The 22703-nt window shown below is 44.1% G+C and overlaps 1 protein-coding gene across 1 annotated transcript; it reads left to right on the top strand.

The window, feature by feature from the left end:
- Window positions 1-736: 736 nt before the first annotated feature.
- On the top strand, window positions 737-22703 carry LOC309568287 (nicotinamide/nicotinic acid mononucleotide adenylyltransferase 1-like; the record flags this gene model as incomplete). The annotated part of the gene is made up of 5 exons (XM_082273955.1): window positions 737-854; window positions 7845-8030; window positions 10555-10573; window positions 10943-11079; window positions 22306-22703. The coding sequence occupies 5 exons, from the start codon at window positions 737-739 to the stop codon at window positions 22701-22703; spliced, it is 858 nt and encodes a 285-aa protein (XP_082130081.1).

Below are 22703 nucleotides of genomic sequence, written 5' to 3'. Positions count from 1 at the left end.
AATCTGCTCACCTTCTGAAAAGGACCTCTAAGGACTTAGGAGGTCAGACACCAGTCTGTATCCCAAGAGATTTAAACTCCACACCCACGTTACAGCCAACAACTGCACCCACAGATGTTAATATAGTCTCTTCCTTGTTAGGCACCAAATAGCTCAAAAAGAAAACAAACAAGCCATAGAGTTCAATCTGCTATGATTTATTCACTGGCAAAAAAGAATAGAAACACACGGTAAAAACAACATCTGGTAAGAATGTTGACAGCTCTGCATAAATTCTGCCCTGCTCTGCAAATCACTCAGCATTAAGTTCCTCCCATAAGTGATGACATCACTGGCGTGACTCCAGCTGATGTGTTGCGCCCAGCTACTGTTGGACAGGTTAATTTGGTTGGTAAGCAGACTGGTTGGTGAGTTGAGCTGGCAATTTTCTCTGGTTTTGTCTTTCATGTGTTTTCCCTGTGCTCCTTGCTGTGAAGGCCGGTTATAGATGGGGGCAGGGGCCATCCCTTTGCCTCCCGCTACTGGATGCACTACATGTGGCACAAAACATTGGTTAGAGGTGTGAATCACTTTTTAGTGCTGGCTTGCTTATTTCCTTTTAGAGGTGTAGGCATGATTTAACACAAAGTAATATTGGTATATTCAGTCTCTCGATCAAGTTTATTCTTTTTGCTTTAAGGTTGTATAAATAAAGCCAGACACAATCTGCTTGAACCCCTAGGAGCCATCATATACCATGGAGAAATCAGATGAACAAACAGAAGTTGTACTACTGGCTGCTGGTTCATTTAACCCAATCACTATAATGCACTTGAGGATGCTTGAAGTAGCACGGAACTATCTTCACTCTACAGGTACCCAAAAACCTACCCATTACTACGCAGTTCTGCTACATGGCAAGAACATTTTGGAAAAGGTGTATTTATGATGAGACATGTTCCTTATTGCAATCTCTGATGAGGAGCACTCTTCTGCAACAGGCAGAAGGAAACAATACCCCGAGTTTAGTAAAAACTAGGAATAGACCAATATGTTTTTTTCAGGGTCGATACCGATATTTTGGTCACAACGTATCGGTATCGGCCAATATGGGCCGATATTTTGTACATTTAAAGTTTTGAAAAATAAAGACAATTTTTGACACAAATCTGATACTGATCATGCTAATTTTTGTTTAATGCTTAATGGCTGGCTTGCTGGCACTCTGTGGTGGGTGGCTGGCTGGCTGACACCCTGTGGTGGGTGGCTGGCTGGCTGACACACTGTGGTGGATGGCTGGCTGGCTGGCTGACACCCTGTGGTGGATGGCTGGCTGGCTGGCACCCTATGGTGGGTGGCTGGCTGTCTGCCACCCTGTGGTGGGTGGCTGGCTGGCACCCTGTGGTGGGTGGCTGGCTGGCACTCTGTGGTGGGTGGCAGGCTGGCTGGCACCCTGTGGTGGGTGGCTGGCTGGCACAGTGGCTGTGGGTGGCTGGCTGGTACAGGGCCTGTGGGTGGCTAATAGCTGGTACAGGGCCTGTGGGTGGCTGACTGGCTCGCTGGTACAGTGCCTGTGGCTGGCTGGTATAGGGCCTGTGGATGTGGGTGGCTGGCTGGCACCGGGCTGCTTTGGGTGGGTGTATGGCTGTGATACACTCCCGCGAGTCTAGTCCCGACTCCAGACGAGGCTGTCCAAGGCGAGGGAGGCGACCTAAGAAGGCAGAAAAAAATCGGCAATATTGGCTAGGGCCGATGCCGACATATCGGGAAAAGTGCATATCGGCCCCCGATATATCGGCCTTGCCGATAATCGGTCTACCCCTAGTAAAAACCCAAAGAAAGCAGAATTATAACAATGCAGAGCTCAGGCTGACTTACAGAATAGGGCTTAAAGTTAGAAATTTGGGCAAATTTTTTTTTCATTTTGAATAGAACAAGTGAGGGTTATAACCCCTGTCAGATTTTTTTTTGCCAACTGTGTTCCATTGGGGAGATTGTCCCATAGCCAAACAGGAAGGACGAGGAAATCCCTGCAAATAAAGGGAATTCCTTGGGGACCCCCAGTCACCAGAACTAGTGTACTCATTGGCAGATTTCCCCTCTATTTTTTGGGAGGGATAACCCAAAATTTTGAAATTTCCTTTACATTCACTTTCAATGATAATGGTAAACAGAAAAAATAGAGAGGGTGAATCTCCTTAACGGGGGGATAGACAGCAATAAAAATCCAACAGGTGTTCTAATCTCTCTCGACTCTTAGCCTTTAGTTATGTGACCATAGTGAAAAATAAATAAATACATCTTCATTTAAATTACAGAAAATATATAAAAATTGTGAAATCCATATATGAACCCACACGTGAATAAGGTCCTCAGTGAGTATAGGAAAGATTCCTCCCCACCCGCATGCAGACGCACTATGCACTCACCAGACTTAATTGACCCCTATTACAGGGAGTCAAATTACGCATATGGGAAAATCCAAAATGTCATACATGAGGTCACAGGAATGAATTCAAAACGCTGCTGTCATCCAACGGATGTGTATATAAATAGCGTATTCAAAGCTCTAGTGTTGCCATATAGAGAGGGGGAGAAAAGAACACTCTCATGGTGCAGTATTTCAAATCATTTATTTAAAAAAGTAGGTTGTATTGCACTTTCATCAAAGAAGACATGGATAAGCATCTGGTAAAGGGGGGGCTTTCCTGAGCGTGCCAACATCCTAATCTAGTTAAAAAAAAAGATAAACCGGTATTTAAGAAGAAACAGGGCTGTGTATAATGTGGTTTTTAAGGGCACAAAATGAGACACATATCCCAAGTTAGTTTTCATAAAATGTAATTTATAAAACAATCCTCTAAAACATAACTATTATAAAGGGAGACAAGCCCTGTACTTGGGCTCAGCTCACATAACAAGAGGACAAACAGGAGAAAAGAATCTCCTTGAAGTATACGTTATGTACACCTTACATTTGAAACATGGACAAGAAAAAACGGAGGATACATATCATAATTGCATAGATATGTTAGAATATAATTCCATATAACACAACCACTAATACTATTAAGCAGAAGAAAGCAAACCAAAATAGTTTAACATAGCTTAGTAAAGGCGGCGTCTTTCCGATCCCCAAGTGTAGCAGTCTGGGGAGGTAGACACAGGGGCACAAGTAGGACCGGCCAACAGTATATGCCTGAGTACACAGCCCATTTGTCCTAGACATAAAATAAGAGTAAATATTGAGGGAAAACCCTTCTCTGCTTTTTATTTCCAAATTGAAGGGTAATAGACTTACTAGAAGTTATAATGTAGAGGGATGAGCAAGTAGCTCAATCATGTACATCATAGTGGAGATAGAGACAGGGTCCACATAATATATTTGGATACATTGTTCGTAAATAGTCGCTTCACGGTAATATCCTAAAGGCTGGACATATAGAAAGGGTTTATTTATACCAGGGGTCTTCAAACTATGGCCCTCCAGTTGTTCAGGAACTACAATTCCCATCATGCCAAGTCATGTCTCAGCTTGTCAGAGTTTTACAATGCCTCATGGGATGTGTAGTTCCGCAACAGCTGGAAGGCCGTAGTTTGAGGATCCCTGATCTATACGGATAAAAATAAATATATTCATTAGTTACTGTTATCAATCTGTATAATTAATCCTGTATCCCCTTATCTTATAAGATATCTTAGATCCCACCTGTTCTCTATAAATGGTGTTAGATGGTAAATATTATCACAAATTATACCCCAAATGGATAGGAGGGGGTAAGTAGAAGATAAACCACTCCTTGAAAAACAAGGTATCTTCTACTTACTCCCTCCTATCCAGTTGGGGTATAATTGGTGATTAAAATTTACCATCTAACACCATTTATAATGAACAGGTGGGATCTAAGATATCTTATAAGATAAGGGGATACAGGATTAATTATGCAGATTGATAACGGTAACTAATGAATATATTTATTTTCATTAGTTTTCATGTTGAACTATTTTGGTTTTCTTTTTTCTGCTTAATAGTATTACTGATTGTGTTATATGGAATTATATTCTAACATAAAATGTGTTTTTTTTTTTAAGAGAATATTGTTTGTACACTTACACCCATATGGCCCTGAAGAAGCTATTTGCGAAACGTGTTGATCGGGGATCAGACAAGAATATATGTATCTATGCAATTATGATATGTATTATCTTATTTTTCTTGTCCATGTTTCAAATGTAAGGTATACATAATGTAAACTTCAAGGAAATTCTTTTCTCCTGCTTGTCCTCTTGCTATGATGTGAGCTGAGCCCAAGTACAGGGCTTGTCTCCCTTTATATGTTTTAGATGATTGTTTAATAAATTATATTTTATGAAAACTAACTTGTGATATGTGTCTCATGTTGTGCCCTTGAAGTCCACATTATACACAGGTGTTTCTTCTTGAACACCTGTTTGGCTTTTTTTTAATGGATCAATATGAATTATATATAGGAATCGCCGGTTTGCGCTCCACCTGAGTTCCAGCTGACTGGAAATGACATATCTCAAACACCACCCAACGCTGTTTCTTCAGCCTATGTCTGACATCCTCAGGGGTACCCTGTCTTCTTTGATGTAAGTGCAATACAACCTTCTTCTTTAACCACTTAAGCCCCGGAAGATTTTACCCCCATTCCGACCAGGGGGTATTTTGCGATTCGGCACTGCGTGACTTTAACGGACAATTGCGCGGTCGTGCGACGCTGTACCTAAACGAATTTGGCGTCCTTTTTTTCCCACAAACAGAGCTTTCTTTTGGTGGTATTTGATCACCTGTGCGATTTTTTGATCACGCGCTATAAACAAAAAAAGAGCGTCCATTTTGCAAAAATAACAATATTTTTCACATTTTTTTATATGAAATTCCCCCAAAAAAAATGTAAAAATCAAAATTTTTTAACATTTTCGGCCAATTTGTTTTATGCTACCTATGTTTGGTAAAAAAAATCGCAAAAAGCATATTTTGATTGGTTTGCGCAAAAGTTATTGCGTTTACTAACAAAGGGAAAGATTTTTGTCATTTTTGTTGTTTTTTTTTAACGCGTAATGGCGGCGATCTGCGATTTTTTTTGCGGTACTGCGACATTGCGGCGGACAGATCGGACCCTTGACTGACATTTTTGACACTTTTGGGGTTACCAGTGACATTTCTACAGTAATCAGTGCTATATATATATGCACTGTTACTGTAAAAATACACTGGTAGTGAAGGGGTTAACTTTATTTGGGAGGGAGGGGCTGTGTGTGTCCCTAGGGGCGTGCTTTCTACTGTGATTGGCTGTGGCTTCAGCTGTAAGGACACTGATCAACGGATCTACATAGTAGATCCATGTGATCTGTGTCTTTGCAGCGAGGAGAATGACAGGCAGCTTGTTTACACAAGCTGCCTGACATTCTCCCTCTCCCCCGCCGATCGCCGAGTGACCGGCGGACATCGGGTCCGCTGGTCACACGCGCGGGGGGGTCCGTGACCACGCGGGAGCGGGAGCGCGCCTCCGGGGGCGCGCGCTCGCTCCCTAGACCCTCACAAGCTAGTGACGTAGCCCTACGTTAGTTTGCCTGTGAGGGGCTGACCGCCGACGTAGATAGTCGTGCGGCGGTCGGCAAGTGGTTAAATAAATGGTTTTAAATACTGCACCATGAGAGTGTTCTTTCCTCTCCCTCTCTATATGGCAACACTGGAGCTTTGAATACACTATTTATATACACATTGAATGGACGACAGCAGCGGTTTGAATTCATTCCTGTGACCTCATGTTTGACATTTTGGGTTTTCCCATATGCGCAATTTGACTCCCTGTAACAGGGGTCAATTAACTCTGGTGAGTGCATAGTGCATCTGTGCGCGGGTGGAGAGGAACCTTTCCTATACTCACTGAGGAGGTTGTTCATGTGTGGGATCATATATGGACTTCACAATTTTTATGTAATTTCTATAATTTAAATGAAGATGTGTTTATTTGTTTATTCACTATTGCTTATTCACTATGGTGATATGTAATAACATATATGTAATATGATATGAATATGTAATTAATATAAGAGCGTGGTTCCTTTTAAAGTTATAGGTTTTTTTTACACTTTATAACAAGCAGTTCTTTATTGTAGTGGGTATGATATACTGTTGGTATATCACCCGTGCCAATGGGCCAATACTATGCTAAGGGGAAAATGCAGCTGCTATGGTAAAGTGCAAGTGAATGTATGTGGATAACCTTAGTAGGAAAGGCTACCTATAGCGCTTGCTTGATAATAAGGCTCCGTTCACATCTAGGCGTTTTGGGGCGTTTTTGGGGCGTTTTTCTGCTCTAGGATCAGCTCTCAAAACGCCCAACAAGACAAATCCTATTCATTTCAATGGCCCCTGTTCACATCTGAGCGTTTTGACGCTGTATACAAAACGCCCAACGCTCAAAAAAGTACATGAGCTTCTTTTTGGGCAGATTACAGGCGTTTTCCATTGATCTCTATTCAATCTAAAAACGCCTGCACAAAAATCGCGGTAAAAATCGCGGTAAAATCGCGGTAAAAAACGCCGCAAAAATCGCGGTAAAATCGCGGTAAAAAACGCGCGAAAAACGCTACGCTCAGGTGTGAATGTAGCCTAAGACTTTCAAATAAGGTGCATAAATATTATGGTGCAAACAATGCAAATATAGTTCAGGGCTAGGTAATGGTGCCCTGAACTATATTTGCATTGTTTGCGCCATAATATTTATGCACCTTATTTGAAAGTCTTATTATCAAGCAAGCGCTATAGGTAGCCTTTCCTATTAAGGTTATCCACATACAGTTCTTTATTGTAGTTTATTTGTTTTTTGGTTATTGATTTGTATAGGTTTAGAACCTTTTGGGTTCCTATTTTTCTTTTTTTGCCTTTATTTATACTTTAAGGTTCCGTTCAGATCTGTGCAAACCAAGTTCTGTGGGTAGGGCAGTCCATTTATTTTAATGGGCTGCCCTACCCACAGAAACATAGGGAAAAAAGACTTGGGCTCTTTTATATATATATATATATATATATATATACACACACACACACACACAGTCTAGAGCACCTTGGACTTTATAGGCACTGATAAAATGATATCATAATTTTATTAATTGGAGATGTTAATAATATTGAAAATTACAATATACAATATATATATACAAATTCTACAGAAACACATTTCCTAATGGACTTGCTACGACATAGGACAAAAGATACCAACTCCTTAAAACCAGACCGCATATGTCCAACCCCGGGGAGGCATAACAAGAAACCCCCAGAGGTAGGCCATGCGATAATGACTATACAGTCATTGGTAATATAAATCCAAGCTCGACGTGTTTCGCGATATACGCTTCTTCAGGAGCTCTTCAAATTCAAACTGTACAATATAGAAATAGAATAAGTATAATTGTATGAACAGTACAGACTATGTTATATCACCATCATAACAACATGTTAGTAAACTTGCTGTATCACAGACCCAGGGGAGCACCACCAGGCAGTGTAGGAGTAGAACAGATGTGGGGACGCACAATATTAGGTTCCAGTAGGGGGACATAAAGATATAATCATGATAGTATAGAAACAGCCCTACACGTGGTCAAACGGAAACACTCCATTAAGGGAAAGACAGTTGAAAAATAGGAATACTAACCTTTTTTTTTTTTAGTCTTCCCTATCTTAACCAAAAAGCTTTAGCTATGTATACATTTTTAAGACGGTCCGCAGTTTATTTCAAAGAAAATCATTATGGACAGTTTTTGATTGATACATTGAGCAGTATGGAGGTGGCTAATTGTCCTTATATGTATGTGTTAATTTTCCCATACAGGAAACTATAAGGTAGTAAAAGGAATTATATCTCCTGTGAGCGATGGATACAAAAAGAAAGGCCTAGCCGAGGGCTCACATCGGCTGTCAATGGCCCTATTGGCGACACAGACGTCAGACTGGATAACTGTGGACCCGTGGGAGTGTTTGAAAAAGGATTGGACTGACACTGTAGCAGTTTTAAGGTAACACATGCAGGAACACCAATACCCTCCAGGGTATCAGGGAAAAAGAAATCAGGGCATATAAGGCCTCATGCACACTGGACATTATACAAAAACCAATAATGGTAGCTGTAGAATGAGTATTTCAGCGTTTTTTATTTATTTTTTGGCATTTTTTAGTTTTTTTTTTTTTTTTTAGCAAAATTACATTCCCATAGAAGTTTATGGCTCAAAAATGCTGAAAAACACTGAATAGCTGCGTTTTTTTTTTTGCGTTTTTTTCAGCTTTTATGAGAGTTAGAGCGTTTTTACAGCTAAAAAATTACTCTTGAGGCCTCATGCTCACTGGCTTTTATAAAAAAAAAAAAACGCTAATAATGGTAGCTGTAGCTGTAAAATGAGTATTTCAGCGTTTTTCTGCATTTTTTAGCTTTTTTTTTTTTTTTTTTTTTTAGCAAAACTACACTCCCATAGAATTTTATGGCTTTAAAAATGCTGAAAAACACTGAATAGCTGCATTTTTTTTGTGTTTTTTTCAGCTTTTATCAGAGTTAGAGCATTTTTACAGCTAAAAAATTACTCTTGAGGCCTCATGCTCACTGGCTTTTATAAAAAAAAGCCAATAATGGTAGCTGTAGCTGTGAAATGAGTATTTCAGCATTTTTCTTTTTTTTTGGGCATTTTTTAGCTTTTTTTTTAGCAAAACTACACTCCCATAGAAGCTTATGACTCAAAAATTCTGAAAAATGCTGAATAGCTGCGTTTTAACGTTTTTCAGCTTTTATCAGAGTTAGAGCGTTTTTACAGCTAAAAAATTACTCTTGAGGCCTCATGCACACTGGATGTTTTTAAAAAAAAGCCAGTAGCGTTAGCTGTAGAAAGCTGTAGGTATAGGCCTCATGCACATGGGACGTTTTTACAGCAGCTGTTTTTGGCGTCGGACAGTTTTTTCTGCAGCCAGTAAGGTCCCCAGCATGTTATCCTGCACACATAGGCTGTTATCAGCCGTTTTTGGCAGGGGCGTTTTTTTGGCTGGAAAAAAAAAAAAAAACAGAACTAGTGGCTTTTGAGAGGAGTTTTTCAGCTGTAAAAACGATCCAACTCTGATAAAAACTGAAAAATGCTAAAAATGCTGAAAAACTTGGCTATTCTGCGTTAATCAGTGTTTTTGAACCATAAGCTTTTATGGGAGAAAAGTTTTGCTAAAGAAAAGTTAAAGGGATTGGAACTGCTCTGCAGCTCTCCTGGCCCCTCCCTCCTATCAAATGCCCCCCCCCCCCCACAGGAAGCAGCTTGCTATGGGGGCACCCGAGCCGAGCTGAAGCTCTGTGTGACCATTTAGATACGGAGCTGCCGTTCAGCCCCGCCCCCTCTCTCTCCTGATTGGCTCACTGAAAAACGCAGCTATTCTGAGTTTATTTATGTTTTTGACCTATAAGCTTTTGTGGGAGTATAGTTTTTCTAAAAAACGCTACAGCTGAAAAAAAGCTAAAAAATGCTGAAAAACGCTACTGCAAAAAAGCTGAAAAACTCATTTTACAGCTACAGCTTTCTACTGGCGTTTTGATAACGTACACTGTGCATGAGGCTGTAGAGTGAGTTTTTCAGCGTTTTTGCAGTAGTGTTTTTGGCTTTTTTTTAGCTGTAGCATTTTTAAAGGAGTTGTAAATCATAAGGTTTTTTTATCTAAATGTATTTTATGCAATAAGATAAAAATCCTTCTGTGTGTAGCAGCCCCCCTAATACTTCCCTGTGCCCCCTTTCCATCCAGCGATGTCAACGAGTCCCTCGGCCGTCCAGGACTCTCCCTCATGATTGGCTGAGATACAGCCGCGGCGCCATTGGCTCCTGCGGCTGTCAGTCAAAGTCAGTGAACCAATCAGGAGAGACAGGGGGTGGGGCCGAAGGACAGCTCCGTGTCTGAATGGACACACGGAGCTGCAGCTCGGTTCGGGTGCCCCATAGCAAGCTGCTTGCTGTGGGGGCACTTAGCAGGAGGGAGGGGCCAGGAGCACCAGTGAGGGACCTGAGAAGAGGAAGATCCGGGCTGCTCTGTGCAAAACCAACTGCCCAGAGGAGATAAGTATAACATTCCATAAGGTGACTGTAGTGAAATACTGAGGGGAAAAATTCAAAGAATGTTTTCAAAGTTTAAAAGTCCAATAAATAATCCAATAAATAAATAAAGTGAGTCTCTTGTGCAAACAGTGCTTATTTCCAAACCGTAGGTACAAGTGCTCAGCGTAGTGATTTCTCAATCCGCTCTGTAGTGCTCAGTGCAGCTTTAAATTCCCCCGTGACAAATGGTAAGATTGAATCACTTACCAAATAGCGTGGGTTATGTATGCCTTATGGCACCAAGACCAGTTAAGCTTAAGTAGCCTTCCAGGCTATGATGGAGTCTCCTCGTGGCTTGCTTTAGGTGGATAGGATGGCGGGCTCCCCGTCTCTCTCCTCTCACCTCAGGCCAGATATGAAGGAAGACAAAAAAACTCCGGATGGTGTAGTATTTTTGATATAAAATTTATTTTGTATTCCCCAATTTAGGTAAAAATGATAATACAAGGTAGTTTAGAACAAATGAAAGCAAAAAAATATATGTATAGGAGTTTGCCAATTAAAAAAGGGGCCGAGAGCGGCCGCTCGTGAGCGTGTGTGTCGGTGCAAACTGAGTGCAGGGTAGCGAGCGGGAAGACTTTCGGCTTGCGTTCCACCTGCGTCACACGTCACGTACGCTGTGCGTTCCAAATCTTACGCGTTTCGTCACATCCGGTGACGTCTAAGGCCTTTTGCACAATGCAGCTTGACAAAACTCAGTACAGCTTTTTTTTCTTTTCTACTGAGCTAAAATACAGCCCATTAATTGTAATGTGCCTATGCACACAGGTGCGTGAAAAGTTTTCTTTTAAATAACTTTTTTAAATACCTCATTTAGACACCACCAGCAACAGCAGCAGCAGTGTGTGGATATGAATTACAGAAGGAACCTGGATATTAAGTTTGAGCACAGGGAGCATAAAAGGGACAGCAACTGCCAGGATGTTCCTGACCATAACTGTTCCAAGAGCAGAGGTGAGATATGATGGCCAAATGATATTGTGATGCTCCTAAAATTTGAGAAATTTAGTGGTGTGGCCTGGGGCAGCATGGGATAAGACGCAGTGCCATCTTAAGAGCATTAAAGGGCCCCGGGCAATGCAGTGCACTGGGGCCCCGCCTACACAATCACCCACGAGAAGAAAAATGCTAATTATCGATAAGGCGATATTTATTGGTACAGCAGTGCCAGGCTAATGAGAGTTTTCAAGTTTGGCGGCTGGGTCCCATGAACACACCCACACGGATGGGAGTCAGACTCGACTGTCCTGTGTGCGCCTGTTCCCATGGAGGCGGACAGGCATTCCTGCAGTTGTGGACTCCCCCTCCACGGCCCAAGTGGCCTGACAGCAGCGCAGGGACGACAGGTGCTTGCCACCTGCTAAGTTTGGCGGCGGGATGCACACGGGAATCTGGACTAATGCTTAGCTGGGGCTGGGTCGTTGGGCAGGTGGGGCCCCCCGGGGAACTGCCCAGCTTGCCCATTTTGTAAGATGACCCTGATAAGACATGGGTAGTGAGAGCTCCACTTCAGCTACACCCTGAAGCCTCACCTGGATCAGCTTTCCATGGAGAAGAGCACTCTACCTGCCTACACCTGGTGGCAAGGCCATAGATAGGGGGTACCACCAGTCCTCCTGTATGGGGCCCGGGCCAGCAGGGGGGCCCAGGCAGCAGGTTGAATCAGATGTGAGCAGGGAGGATGCTCAGTGCTGCAGGAGGCACATACTGGGACCAATCCCCTGTATGGTTCTCTCTGCAGCAGCTGAGATGACCCTGATAAGACGTGGGTAGTGAGAGCTCCACTTCAGCTACACCCTGAAGCCTAACCCGGATCAGCTTTCCATGGAGAAGAGCACTCTACCTGCCTACACCTGGTGGCAAGGCCATAGATAAGGTGGATACCACCAGTCCTCCTGTATGGGGCCCGGGCCAGCAGGGGGGCCCAGGCAGCAGGTTGAATAAGATGTGAGCAGGGAGGATGCTCAGTGCAGCAGGGGGGCATATACTGGGACCAATCCCCTGTATGGCTCTCTCTGCAGCAGCTAAAAGCTGGCTTCTTCTACACCCCCCCCCCCCCCCGTTGGCTTTTAGCTGCTGCAGAGAGAGCTATACAAAGGATCGGTTCCAGTAACTGCTCTACTCCCCCTCCACACTGATCACCCACCCTGTGCCCCATCCGTTTCCCCCTGATGCCCAAGCCCCCCTGTGTGCCCCCCTACCCCTGCAATGATGCCAGCTTCCCTCTTCTCCTTCTTGTCAGCAGCTGCAAGCACAAAATAGTAATAGGAGTGGGGGAAGGGTCCGGTAAATATGTCATACTTACCAACCCCTTCCTCTTCTGAATGAACACAATTTGGTACCAATCCCTCACTGTGTTCATTTATAATGGAGGCATTAGTTGAATGGTGCCCCATGTCAGGTTGCCTGTATGGGACCCCGGATCAGGTTGTCTGTATGGGACCCCGGGTCAGGTTGTCTGTATGGGGCACCGGGTCAGGTTGTCTATATGGGGCCCCGGGTCAGGTTGTCTGTATGGGGCCCCGGGTCAGGTTGTCTATATGGGACCCGGGTGAGGTTGTCTATATGGGACCCCATGTCAGGTTGTCTGTATGGAGCGCCATGTCAGGTTGTCTGTATGGGGCACCATGTCAGGTTGTCTGTATGGGGCCCCGGATCAGGTTGTCTGTATGGGGCCCCATAGTTTCTAACAGCAGTCCTGCCTGGTGGTACCTTTTTCAACTACGACCCAGCCAACATGTACCAAGGTGGTGAGTGCAAAACTCAACAAGACAAAGATGGCGGTTCCCCACTAACACCTGATTGAGATCCATTTGCTTCGGACACTGATATTATTGCCCCAAATGGGGGGGTAGGAGGCACCCCTTCATGCCAGAAGCGTCCACTACTCAGTCCATGTGGCCAGCCCAGCACACAGTGTTCACCCAGGTTCACTCACCGGCCATGAGTAGCAACCATCTTTTGCCCGCCATTCGCATGCTAGGTGTGCCAATGACAGGAGGCCAAATGTGAGCCCACTCACCATGCTCCTAGTCTCTCTTGATAACCACATGTCTCTGTGCTGATGATACCAGATACTTCAAGCCTGAAGGTTTCTTGTGGTTCCAAGATAGCACCTCTCTCTGCCTATTCACCATCGGCCCCTAGCTAGACCAGGTTTGTTACTATACTGCTGGTTACACTGAGATTCTTCTTCACTAAATAGGAATTGCTAAGGGATGCTCTGTTTAACTTTTCCTAGCAAGGAGCTTTCCCAACACTCAGCAAGGTTTCTGACATATGAAGGTGCCAGGGGCTTGGCCCAATGCAATTTTATTGTAGAAGTTCCAATAAAGTAGCTGTTATTTGGCTTTTTAAAGCAGAGCTCCCTCCCCGGCTGATGTTTGTAAAACTGAGCTTTTGGGGAGGAGGGGGGCAGCAGGTACCCCATTTTGACAGGTACCCGCTCCCACTCTGTTCCGGTTGCTTTAGGCAATCGGAAGCAGAAGATCTCCTTCCCGAAGTCTTCTGGGAGACATGAGAGGTCCCAGAAGACTTCGGGACCAGTCAGAGAGCGGAGCGCCGTTGGCGCATGCACAGTGGGCACCGGGGTGTGAAGCCACAAGCTGTCACAGCCAGGTGCCCAGAGTAAAGATGCTGTCGCCTCCGAGGGAGGACACAGGGTGAAAACATCAGGGTTGAGTACACTGCTGGATCGTGGGACAGGTGAGTATGTGTTTATTAAAAGTTAGCAGTTACACTTTTTGTAGCTGCTGACTTTAAATAAACACAAAAATTAGTGAAAATCCACTTTAATAAATTACTTTACTTCTAGTGCTATGCTTAGTCTGGCACCCTCTTGTGTTCCTTTTTAGGCTCTCCAAATGTGTATCCACAATGGACTAAAGGTATAACAAGATTTCGTAAAGTGGATTTTCAATTTCCCAATCAACATTGAATATTTGTTACCCTCATGTTGCTATCATTAGTAAATAGATAGGAATGTATAACAAATTTGCTTGTTTTAAACTTTTTTTTCCTTTACATTTACTTCCTGGTTTCTTTCTTAAGTCATACATCCCAGGAGTCTTCAGGAGGGGAGGAGAGGAGGAGGGGTTTTCTCAGCCAGGAAGTATATGGTACAGGAATAATTTGCCCCTACTCATGGCCACAAATAGAAAAGCTAGGGGTGTTTTTTAAGAGTGATTTTTCAACAGAATAAAAGATAAAGACATGGAGGGATGGGGGAGTTTGCTTTGAATAATAAAAATAGTGTTTTTGATTTGTGGTGCTCAGATGCAGTGAAGATCCGCTTTAAGTGTGAACACAAAATACCGCTTGGGTTTCCTTCCCAATCTTTTTCTAGCTTCCTTGCTACCATTCCTTTTGTTACAGGTAACTATTTTTGAGAACCCCACACCCCCTCCCTTTTTTTGAAGGGGTGAGACGGTGAGGCCATTATCTCCCTGTGGCACCCCAGCCCAGTCTGGTTTTTGCTGTTGTGTGAACACAAAACCTCACTGTAAGGGAAATGACCATAGGAGAGCTGGCAATGTTGCCAGTAGTACAAATGGGTGCACCAGGCGCATCCCTGTATGCCCTGGAGCGAGAACAGCGAGCAGGCATACGCAGCAGCGCGAAGGTGCGAATTGGCGAATGCGCATACGCAATGCATGACAGACACAGCCACATGCTGGCCTATGAAACACTGCTGTGGGATCCTTCTCATTGCTGGATTATTGTCAGCTTCCCTGTGTTCCTGAGCTCCTGTATTCTTCTGTTGGATTTCATGTTGTGACCCGGCTTGCTCCTGACTCTGCTTGATCTTCTCCTCCTGGCTTTGACCCTCTGGCTTTCTCCACCAACCTTGCTCCTGCTGATCTACCGTGTTTGACCCCGGCTTGCTTCAAGGACTCCTCTACATTCTATTGTCAGTTCTTCTCAGCATAACCCCGGCTCACACTACAGATTTCGCTACCTTCTCCTGCCTAAAGACCTTGGCCAGTTACTGTTTTTCCTACTAGCCCTATCTTCGGATTGACTTCTCGTATTAGACCCTCAGCCTGGACTTTACCACTGCACAAGTTTGCCTAGCTCCTCTGGAGCTCTCTAGAGACTTTCACCTTGCTGTGCCTCCAGCTCTTCCCAGCCCTCTCCTGGTGTCCACCGGCTCTACTCTTCTGCATCCTGTTAGCAACCTGTGCTACTTTGGGCACTACACCTCCTGTACCACCTTCAGGGGTGTGCCGTACTTAGCCGCAAGGGGAGCCCTCTCAGCACCATGGCCTCGGATCAGGTTCGTGGCACTCATGCTACCAAGCATAAAAATAGTTTAAAGATCCCAAAATAGATGTTAAATAAATATGAGGATGCTGCTAAGCCACTGACTTATATTCCCACATCCAAAATATCTTGTATCCAAAAGTGCAGCGCAACCAATATAAATATCAGTGCAATCTCATAAATATGATACATCTGGTAAGTACAATAAAATTTGGTAGTAATTTCTTTTGCATGTGTGCACTATTCTTTTTTAATATACATGTCTTTTGGTTCACAGCTGCACCAGCTTTAGAAATACATGGGTATGCTCCCCCAAATTTTTTGCTTGTTTATTAAGTACAATAAATACAGTGAAGAAAATAATAATACATTTTTTTCAACAATAAGGTGTATGTGTGATTATTTAAAGTCCATGAATCTTGCAATATTAGACGTGCAAACCAAACATACCCTATATTACCAAAAATGTTGGGGCGCCTGTCTTTACACGCACATGAACTTTAATGGCATCCCAGTCTTAGTCCGTAGGGTTCAATATTGAGTTGGCCCAACCTTTGCAGCTATAACAGCTTCATCACTTCTGGGAAGGCTGTCCACAAGGTTTAGGAGTGTGTCTATGGGAATGTTTGACTATTCTTCTAGAAGCGCATTTGTGAGGTCAGGCACTGATGTTGGACAAAAGGTCTGGCTCGCAGTCTCCACTCTAATTCATCCCAAAGGTGTACTTTTGGGTTGAGGTCAGTCAAGTTTCTCCACTCCAAACTTGCTCATCCATGTCCTTATGGACCTTGCTTTGTGCACTGGTTACATAGTTACATAGTTAGTGAGGTTGAAAAAAGACATCAGTCCATCCCGTTCAACCTATGATGTGTGTGTTTGCTTTTAACCGTACATTGAATACCCCTGTATGTTGTACATTGTATACCCCTGTATATTGTACATTGTATACCCCTGTATGTTGTGGTCTCTAAGGTGCCCATCTAATAGTTTTTTTAAACTATCAATGCTCCCTGCTGATACAACTGCTTGTGGAAGAGAATTCCACATCCTTACCGCTCTTACAGTGAAGAACCCCTTACGCACTTTAAGGTTAAACCGCCTTTCCTCTAGTTTTAGTGAGTGGCCACGTGTCTTATTGTATCTTCTTTCTCTGAATAGTTTGTTCCTTATGCTAGGGTCGCCAGTACAATATTTGTACATTGATATCATATCCCCCCTCAATCGTCTCTTCTCCAGAGAGAATAAGTTCAGTGCTTGTAGTCTTTCCTCATAGCTGATGTCCTCCATTCCCCTAATTATTTTTGTTGCCCTTCTCTGGACTCTTTCCAGTTCCAGCACATCCTTCCTGAGGACCGGTGCCCAGAACTGGACAGCATACTCCAGATGTGGCCGGACCAGAGTCTTGTAGAGCGGGAGAATAATCTCTTTATTTCTGGAGTGAATCCCCTTTTTTATACATCCCAGTATTCTGTTGGCTTTGCTTGCAGCGGCTTGGCATTGCATGCCACTGCCAAGCCTGTTGTCTACCAGTACCCCTAAGTCCTTTTCCATCATAGACTCACCCAGAGGTTCCCCCCCTAGTGAGTAGCTTGCTTTCTGGTTTCTGGCCCCCAAGTGCATTACTTTACATTTTTCAACATTAACCACTTGCCGGCCGGCCACCGTCAAATGATTGAAACGGTGCGGCCATTGTTCTGGGCGGACGTCATATGACGTCCGCCCATTCAAGCAGGGCAGGCGCGCGATCGTGTGCGCACCGCCCTGCACTGCCGGTGTCGGCGTGTCCCCGGGACACAGCCCGTCACCGGCAGGGGGGAAACAGCCAATGGGCGTGGCTGTTTCCCACGTGATCGGCTGTGTTCCAATGACACAGCCAATCACAATAGAGGAGCCCGGAAGAAGACCGAGCACGCAGCACGGTCATGTCGGTGGCTCTGTGTTCCCTAGGAACACAGCTGTCACCGGCAGTAGTAAACAGTCACTGACAGTGACTGTTTACTATGTGATCGGCTGTGAATCCATTCACAGCCGATCACAAAATGTAAACAGAGAGCAGTAACTCACTGTTACTAGCTCTTCTCCCCTCACACAGTTTCCAGTGTGAGGAGAGCAGAGCTAGAAACAGTGAGTTACTGCTCTTTACACCTGTCACAAAGTAAAATCACAGCAATAAAGGTCCCCACACAGTCCTCAGCCCCCCCCAATTGCACCTGTCACCCAACAGTCACCTCATCAGTGCCCAGAAATTGACACCCATAATGTTCACATGTGAGCGTAGCGATCGCGGGCAGAATCACCACGATTCTGCCCGCGATCCGGAAATCATTGCAAATCACATCACGGGACGCCTGTGCGTTGCCCGTGATTTGCAATAGCACCCCAAACGCTGTGCGATGTTGCCCCGATTTCCGCCTGCCGAATCGCAGTAACATCGCACAAACGCATGACGCCCAAAAAAGGTACAAGAGCTCTTTGGGGCGTCATGCGTGATGTTACCGCGATTCAGCAGGCGGAAATCGCAGCAACATCGCACAGCGTTTGGGGTGCTATTGCAAATCACGGGCAACGCACAGGCGCCCCGCGATTTGCAATGATTTCCGGAATGTGGGCAGAATCGCGGTGATTCTGCCCTGATCCGCTACGCCCACATGGAACTAAATTCATTGGATATTTCAAACTTTTTTAACAAATAAAAAACTGAAAAATTGGGCGTGCAAAATTATCCAGCCCCTTTACTTTCAGTGCAGCAAACTCTATCCAGAAGTTCAGTGAGGATCTCTGAATGATCCAATGTTGACCTAAATGACTAATGATGATAAATAGAATCCACCTGTGTGTAATCAAGTCTCCGTATAAATGCACCTGCACTGTGAAAGTCTCAGAGGTCCGGTTAAAGCGCAGAGAGCATCATGAAGAACAAGGAACACACCAGGCAGGTCCGAGATACTGTTGTGGAGAAGTTTAAAGCCAGATTTGGATACAAAAAGATTTCCCATGCTTTAAACATCCCAAGGAGCACTGTGCAAGCGATAATATTGAAATGGAAGGAGTATCAGACCACTGCAAATCTACGAAGACCTGGCCGTCCCTCTAAACTTTCAGCTCATACAAGGAGAAGACTGATCAGAGATGCAGCCAAGAGGCCCATGATCACTCTGGATGAACTGCAGAGATCTACAGCTGAGGTGGGAGACTCTGTCCATAGGACAACAATCAGTCATATACTCAAGGGGGCCGAATACTTTCGCAAAGCACTGTAGGTATAGGGGGATGACTCAACCCTACAAGTTCAGCAGGTGTAATCATAGAGTTAAAAATTAGACTCTATAAAACATGTAGTAAGAGATGATTTCATAATCACCATTAAAACTCAAACACATATGCATCATAAACATATATCCATAATATTAGTGAAAATTAAATATACATAAAGTGTCTCTGTGACAAGTGTTGGTGAGGTGATAGTGAATGTCACCAAAACATATAATCTCAAACCTATTAAAGTGTTCCAGTGACTGTGCAAAAAAAAAGAAATGCCAGAAAATATGAATAAACCCCCAAAGAAATGTGTGGGTTAAAAGAAATGTAAAGTGCTGAATAAAAGTCAGGTGATCAATAAACAATTAATAGTTGCAGAAAATTTTTTTGCGATTATCCCAAAATCACATCAGCAAAAAATGAAAAAAAGCAAATGCAAATTGCACATAAAAAGTGCTAAAAAGTGACTATAACCGATAAATAAGCCAAAATTGGGCATGAGAAGTAAGGTACTGAAGTTAGAGTTCCATATTGTTTATTAGGTTAAAGACCCATTGATAAAAGTGAGTAAGTACTGAAGGTTTGTGACAAGGTGATATGGTGACTTAATTGAATATTGTTCCCTGCTGTTCCAGGTGTGTAGTTCAGCCTGGAATTTTGCAGAGAAGAAATATCCTAGAAAATCCAACGCGTTTCGGCTGGTTATGGTAGTATGCCTTTATCAAGGATTATTCACCATATATTTTCAGTGTTTGCCTGATCCATGTTGAAAAGACTTTTGCTGATCCTCAAATTGCAATGAGAACTGTATGAGTGCTGCTTAAGCTGCAGAATGTTCGCAGCTGTACTAGTGGGGTCCACGTATTTCCCCGGTTTCATCCAAATTTAAAAGGTGATGTTCAGGTGTCCAATATTGGTCATCAGAAGGAAGGTACTCCTGGAGCAGCGTCTCTGCTGGTGTACTCATCTCCCTCTCCAAGAGGGAAGTCTAAATACCCAACTATCCACTTCAGAATGGTCCTCAATATGGACCAACCTGAGAAGGTGCACTAAATCTTTGACAGTCAGAGATACAGCTGTGAAACTTTTTATACACCAGCTCACTTAAACACAATCTTTCAGGATGTCTCTCCTGACTGCTTTAGAGGATGCGCCTCTCCAGGCACTTTCTCGCATATTTTTTGGAGTTGCAATAAGCTATCCCCTGCATGGAAGGGGTATTTACTCTCATCAACAAATTAGTTGGTGCCAAATTGCCTATTATTCCAAAATATTCCAGAGATACATTCATCCCTTACACAACTGATTCATACCATATGTGTTGCCACACACTGGACCATAGCTCTCCTCTGGAAGAAAAATGTTGTACCATTCTCACAGATCTTATCAAGAATTGAAGAGATTAAGATTATGGAGAACATTTATCACACAATAAATGCCACAAAGAAACTCTTTGATCTTAAATGAGATCCATGGTTTATTTACAAAAATACACCGAATGCATAGATTACATGCCGATACTCAGGGCCGGACTGGCCTATCGGGATACCGGGATATCTCGCCCGCAGTGCCGCTTTAAGGATTGCATTGAGTGGGGCCGCTTGCCGCTGATTGGCCGCTCGCGCTCGCCGCTGATTGGCCGGCGGCCGCTGACGCTGTGCAGGCTACGTGCACTGCCCCGGCCCCCTCTGCGCTCCCGCTGTGAGCGGCATGACGTCACGGCGGGGGGGGCTGGCCGGCTGCACCTGCGCGGTGGACGGCGGTGCTGGCTCTGGCTGGTGCATCGTCTGGCGCCGACGATCCCTCCCCCTCCCAGTCTCCCACACTGCACGCACGCCAGCAGCCAGCATGTGATCGCAGGTCAGAGGTCAGCTCCAGTCCGGTTTGGCCGTTTTCATGCTGGCAGACTGTCGAGTGTGTGTGGTGTGTGGAGTGTCCTGCGTGCCTGGTAAGTATATCATCATGCTGCCAATGAATGGGGGCATGCTGTGCGCTCTGCAATGAATGGGGGCAATGCTGTGCACTCTGCAATGAATGGGGGCAATGCTGTGCGCTCTGCAATGAATGGGGGCAATGCTGTGGCACTCTGCAATGAATGGGGGCAATGCTGTGCGCTCTGCAATGAATGGGGGCAATGCTGTGCGCTCTGCAATGAATGGGGGCAATGCTGTGGCACTCTGCAATGAATGGGGGCAATGCTGTGCGCTCTGCAATGAATAGGGGCAATGCTGTGGCGCTCTGCAATGAATGGGGGCAATGCTGTGGCACTCTGCAATGAATGGGGGCAATGCTGTGGCGCTCTGCAATGAAAGGGGGCAATGCTGTGGCGCTCTGCAATGAATGGGGGCAATGCTGTGGCGCTCTGCAATGAAAGGGGGCAATGCTGTGGCGCTCTGCAATGAAAGGGGGCAATGCTGTGGCGCTCTGCAATGAATAGGTGCAAGGCTGTGGCGCTCTGCAATGAATAGGTGCAAGGCTGTGGCGCTCTGCAATGAATGGGGGCAATGCTGTGGCGCTCTGCAATGAATGGGGGCAAGTCCTTTGTGTGCTTTTATATCGGTCTTATCTATAAATAATGCTCTCATTAAATGTGCTTTAAAATGCATGATTTTACCTTTTTATGAACAAGAACTCAACGTTGTGCTGGTATGACGACGCAATGCTATGGGGCTGGTATGTAATTTTTTCTGGGGCTGGTATGTAATTTTTTCCAGGGCTGGTTTTCATACCCAGTCTGGCCGTGCCTATACTATACTACAATACATAGTACCTTAATTTTGTTCCCTTATCTTATGGAATATTTTTACCTTTTTCTTTTGTTTTCTTTCTTTTGTCCTTTTTGTTTCTCTTTTTATGTTATTATTATTTCATAATTAAAATACATGAAAAAGATCATTCAACATGGACGTTTATAAACAAATAGAATAACAAGCATGATGACGCCAAAGATTTTTTTTCACGGTTATGGAATGTAAACCTTTATTTTCTTTAAAGTCATGCTTATATGCGACTATCATGTTATATAGCGATTACCATTCCATATGATCCGTGTATAATACATAGTTACATAGTAATAATTATGTAACATAATTATTTTTCAATAAAAGTTTGTAATAAAAAAAAAAAAGAGTTCCCTTCACTGGAACTAAGGGGCCAAGTCCAATCCCTAAAAAACAACCCCACACCATAATCCTCCCTCCACCAAATGATTTGGACCAGTGCACAAAGCAAGGTCTATAAAGACATGGATGACTGAGTTTGGGGTGGAGGAACTTGACTGGCCTGCACAGAATCCTTGACCTCAAACTGATAGCAGACCTTTGGAATGAATTAGTGCAGAGACTGCAAGCCAACATCAGTGCCTGACCTCACAAATGCGCTTCCGGTAGAATGGTCAAACATTCCCATAGACACACTCCTAAACCTTGTGGACAGCCTTCCCAGAAGAGTTGAAGCTGTTATAAGCACAAAGACTCAGGTGCGTGTAAGGGCAGGCGTCCCAATACTTTTGGTAATATAGTGTATCTATTAATTTTCCAATATATGAAAGAGCCACATTAGTTGTGTCTTGTGCTTTCACTAGTTCCTAACACCCATAATAAATACCCTTATCACTTTTCTACCAACATATTGTGTTTTTTGTTGTGTTGTGTCTTCCAGCTGTCCCTCAGGTGAAGCTGCTGTGTGGGTCAGACATGTTGGAATCCTTTGGAACCCCGGACCTGTGGAAGCCTGAACACATAGTAGAGATTGTATCCTCCTTTGGTCTAGTCTGTATCAACAGGATGGGAAGCGATGCACGGAAGATCATCTATGAGTCAAGCGTCCTCTGGAAGTACAGGCACAATATTCATTTGGCGCAAGAATGGGTCATCCATGACATCTCTTCCACCAAAATCCGGCTGGCCTTACGGAGAGGGATGAGTGTCCAGTATCTTGTGCCCGATCCAGTTTTGGATTATATTAAAAACCACGACTTGTATAGCGAGGAGAGTGAGAAGAAAAACTCAGGCCTTATTCTAGAGCCCCTGGTGAGGAACACCATGGACCTTCAATAA

Source organism: Pelophylax lessonae (assembly GCF_965119305.1).
Source record: "Pelophylax lessonae genome assembly, chromosome: 12".
Taxonomy (NCBI): domain Eukaryota; kingdom Metazoa; phylum Chordata; class Amphibia; order Anura; family Ranidae; genus Pelophylax; species Pelophylax lessonae.
The sequence above is the reverse complement of the archived record's forward strand: the minus strand, read 5'-3'. Positions and strand labels throughout refer to the sequence as shown.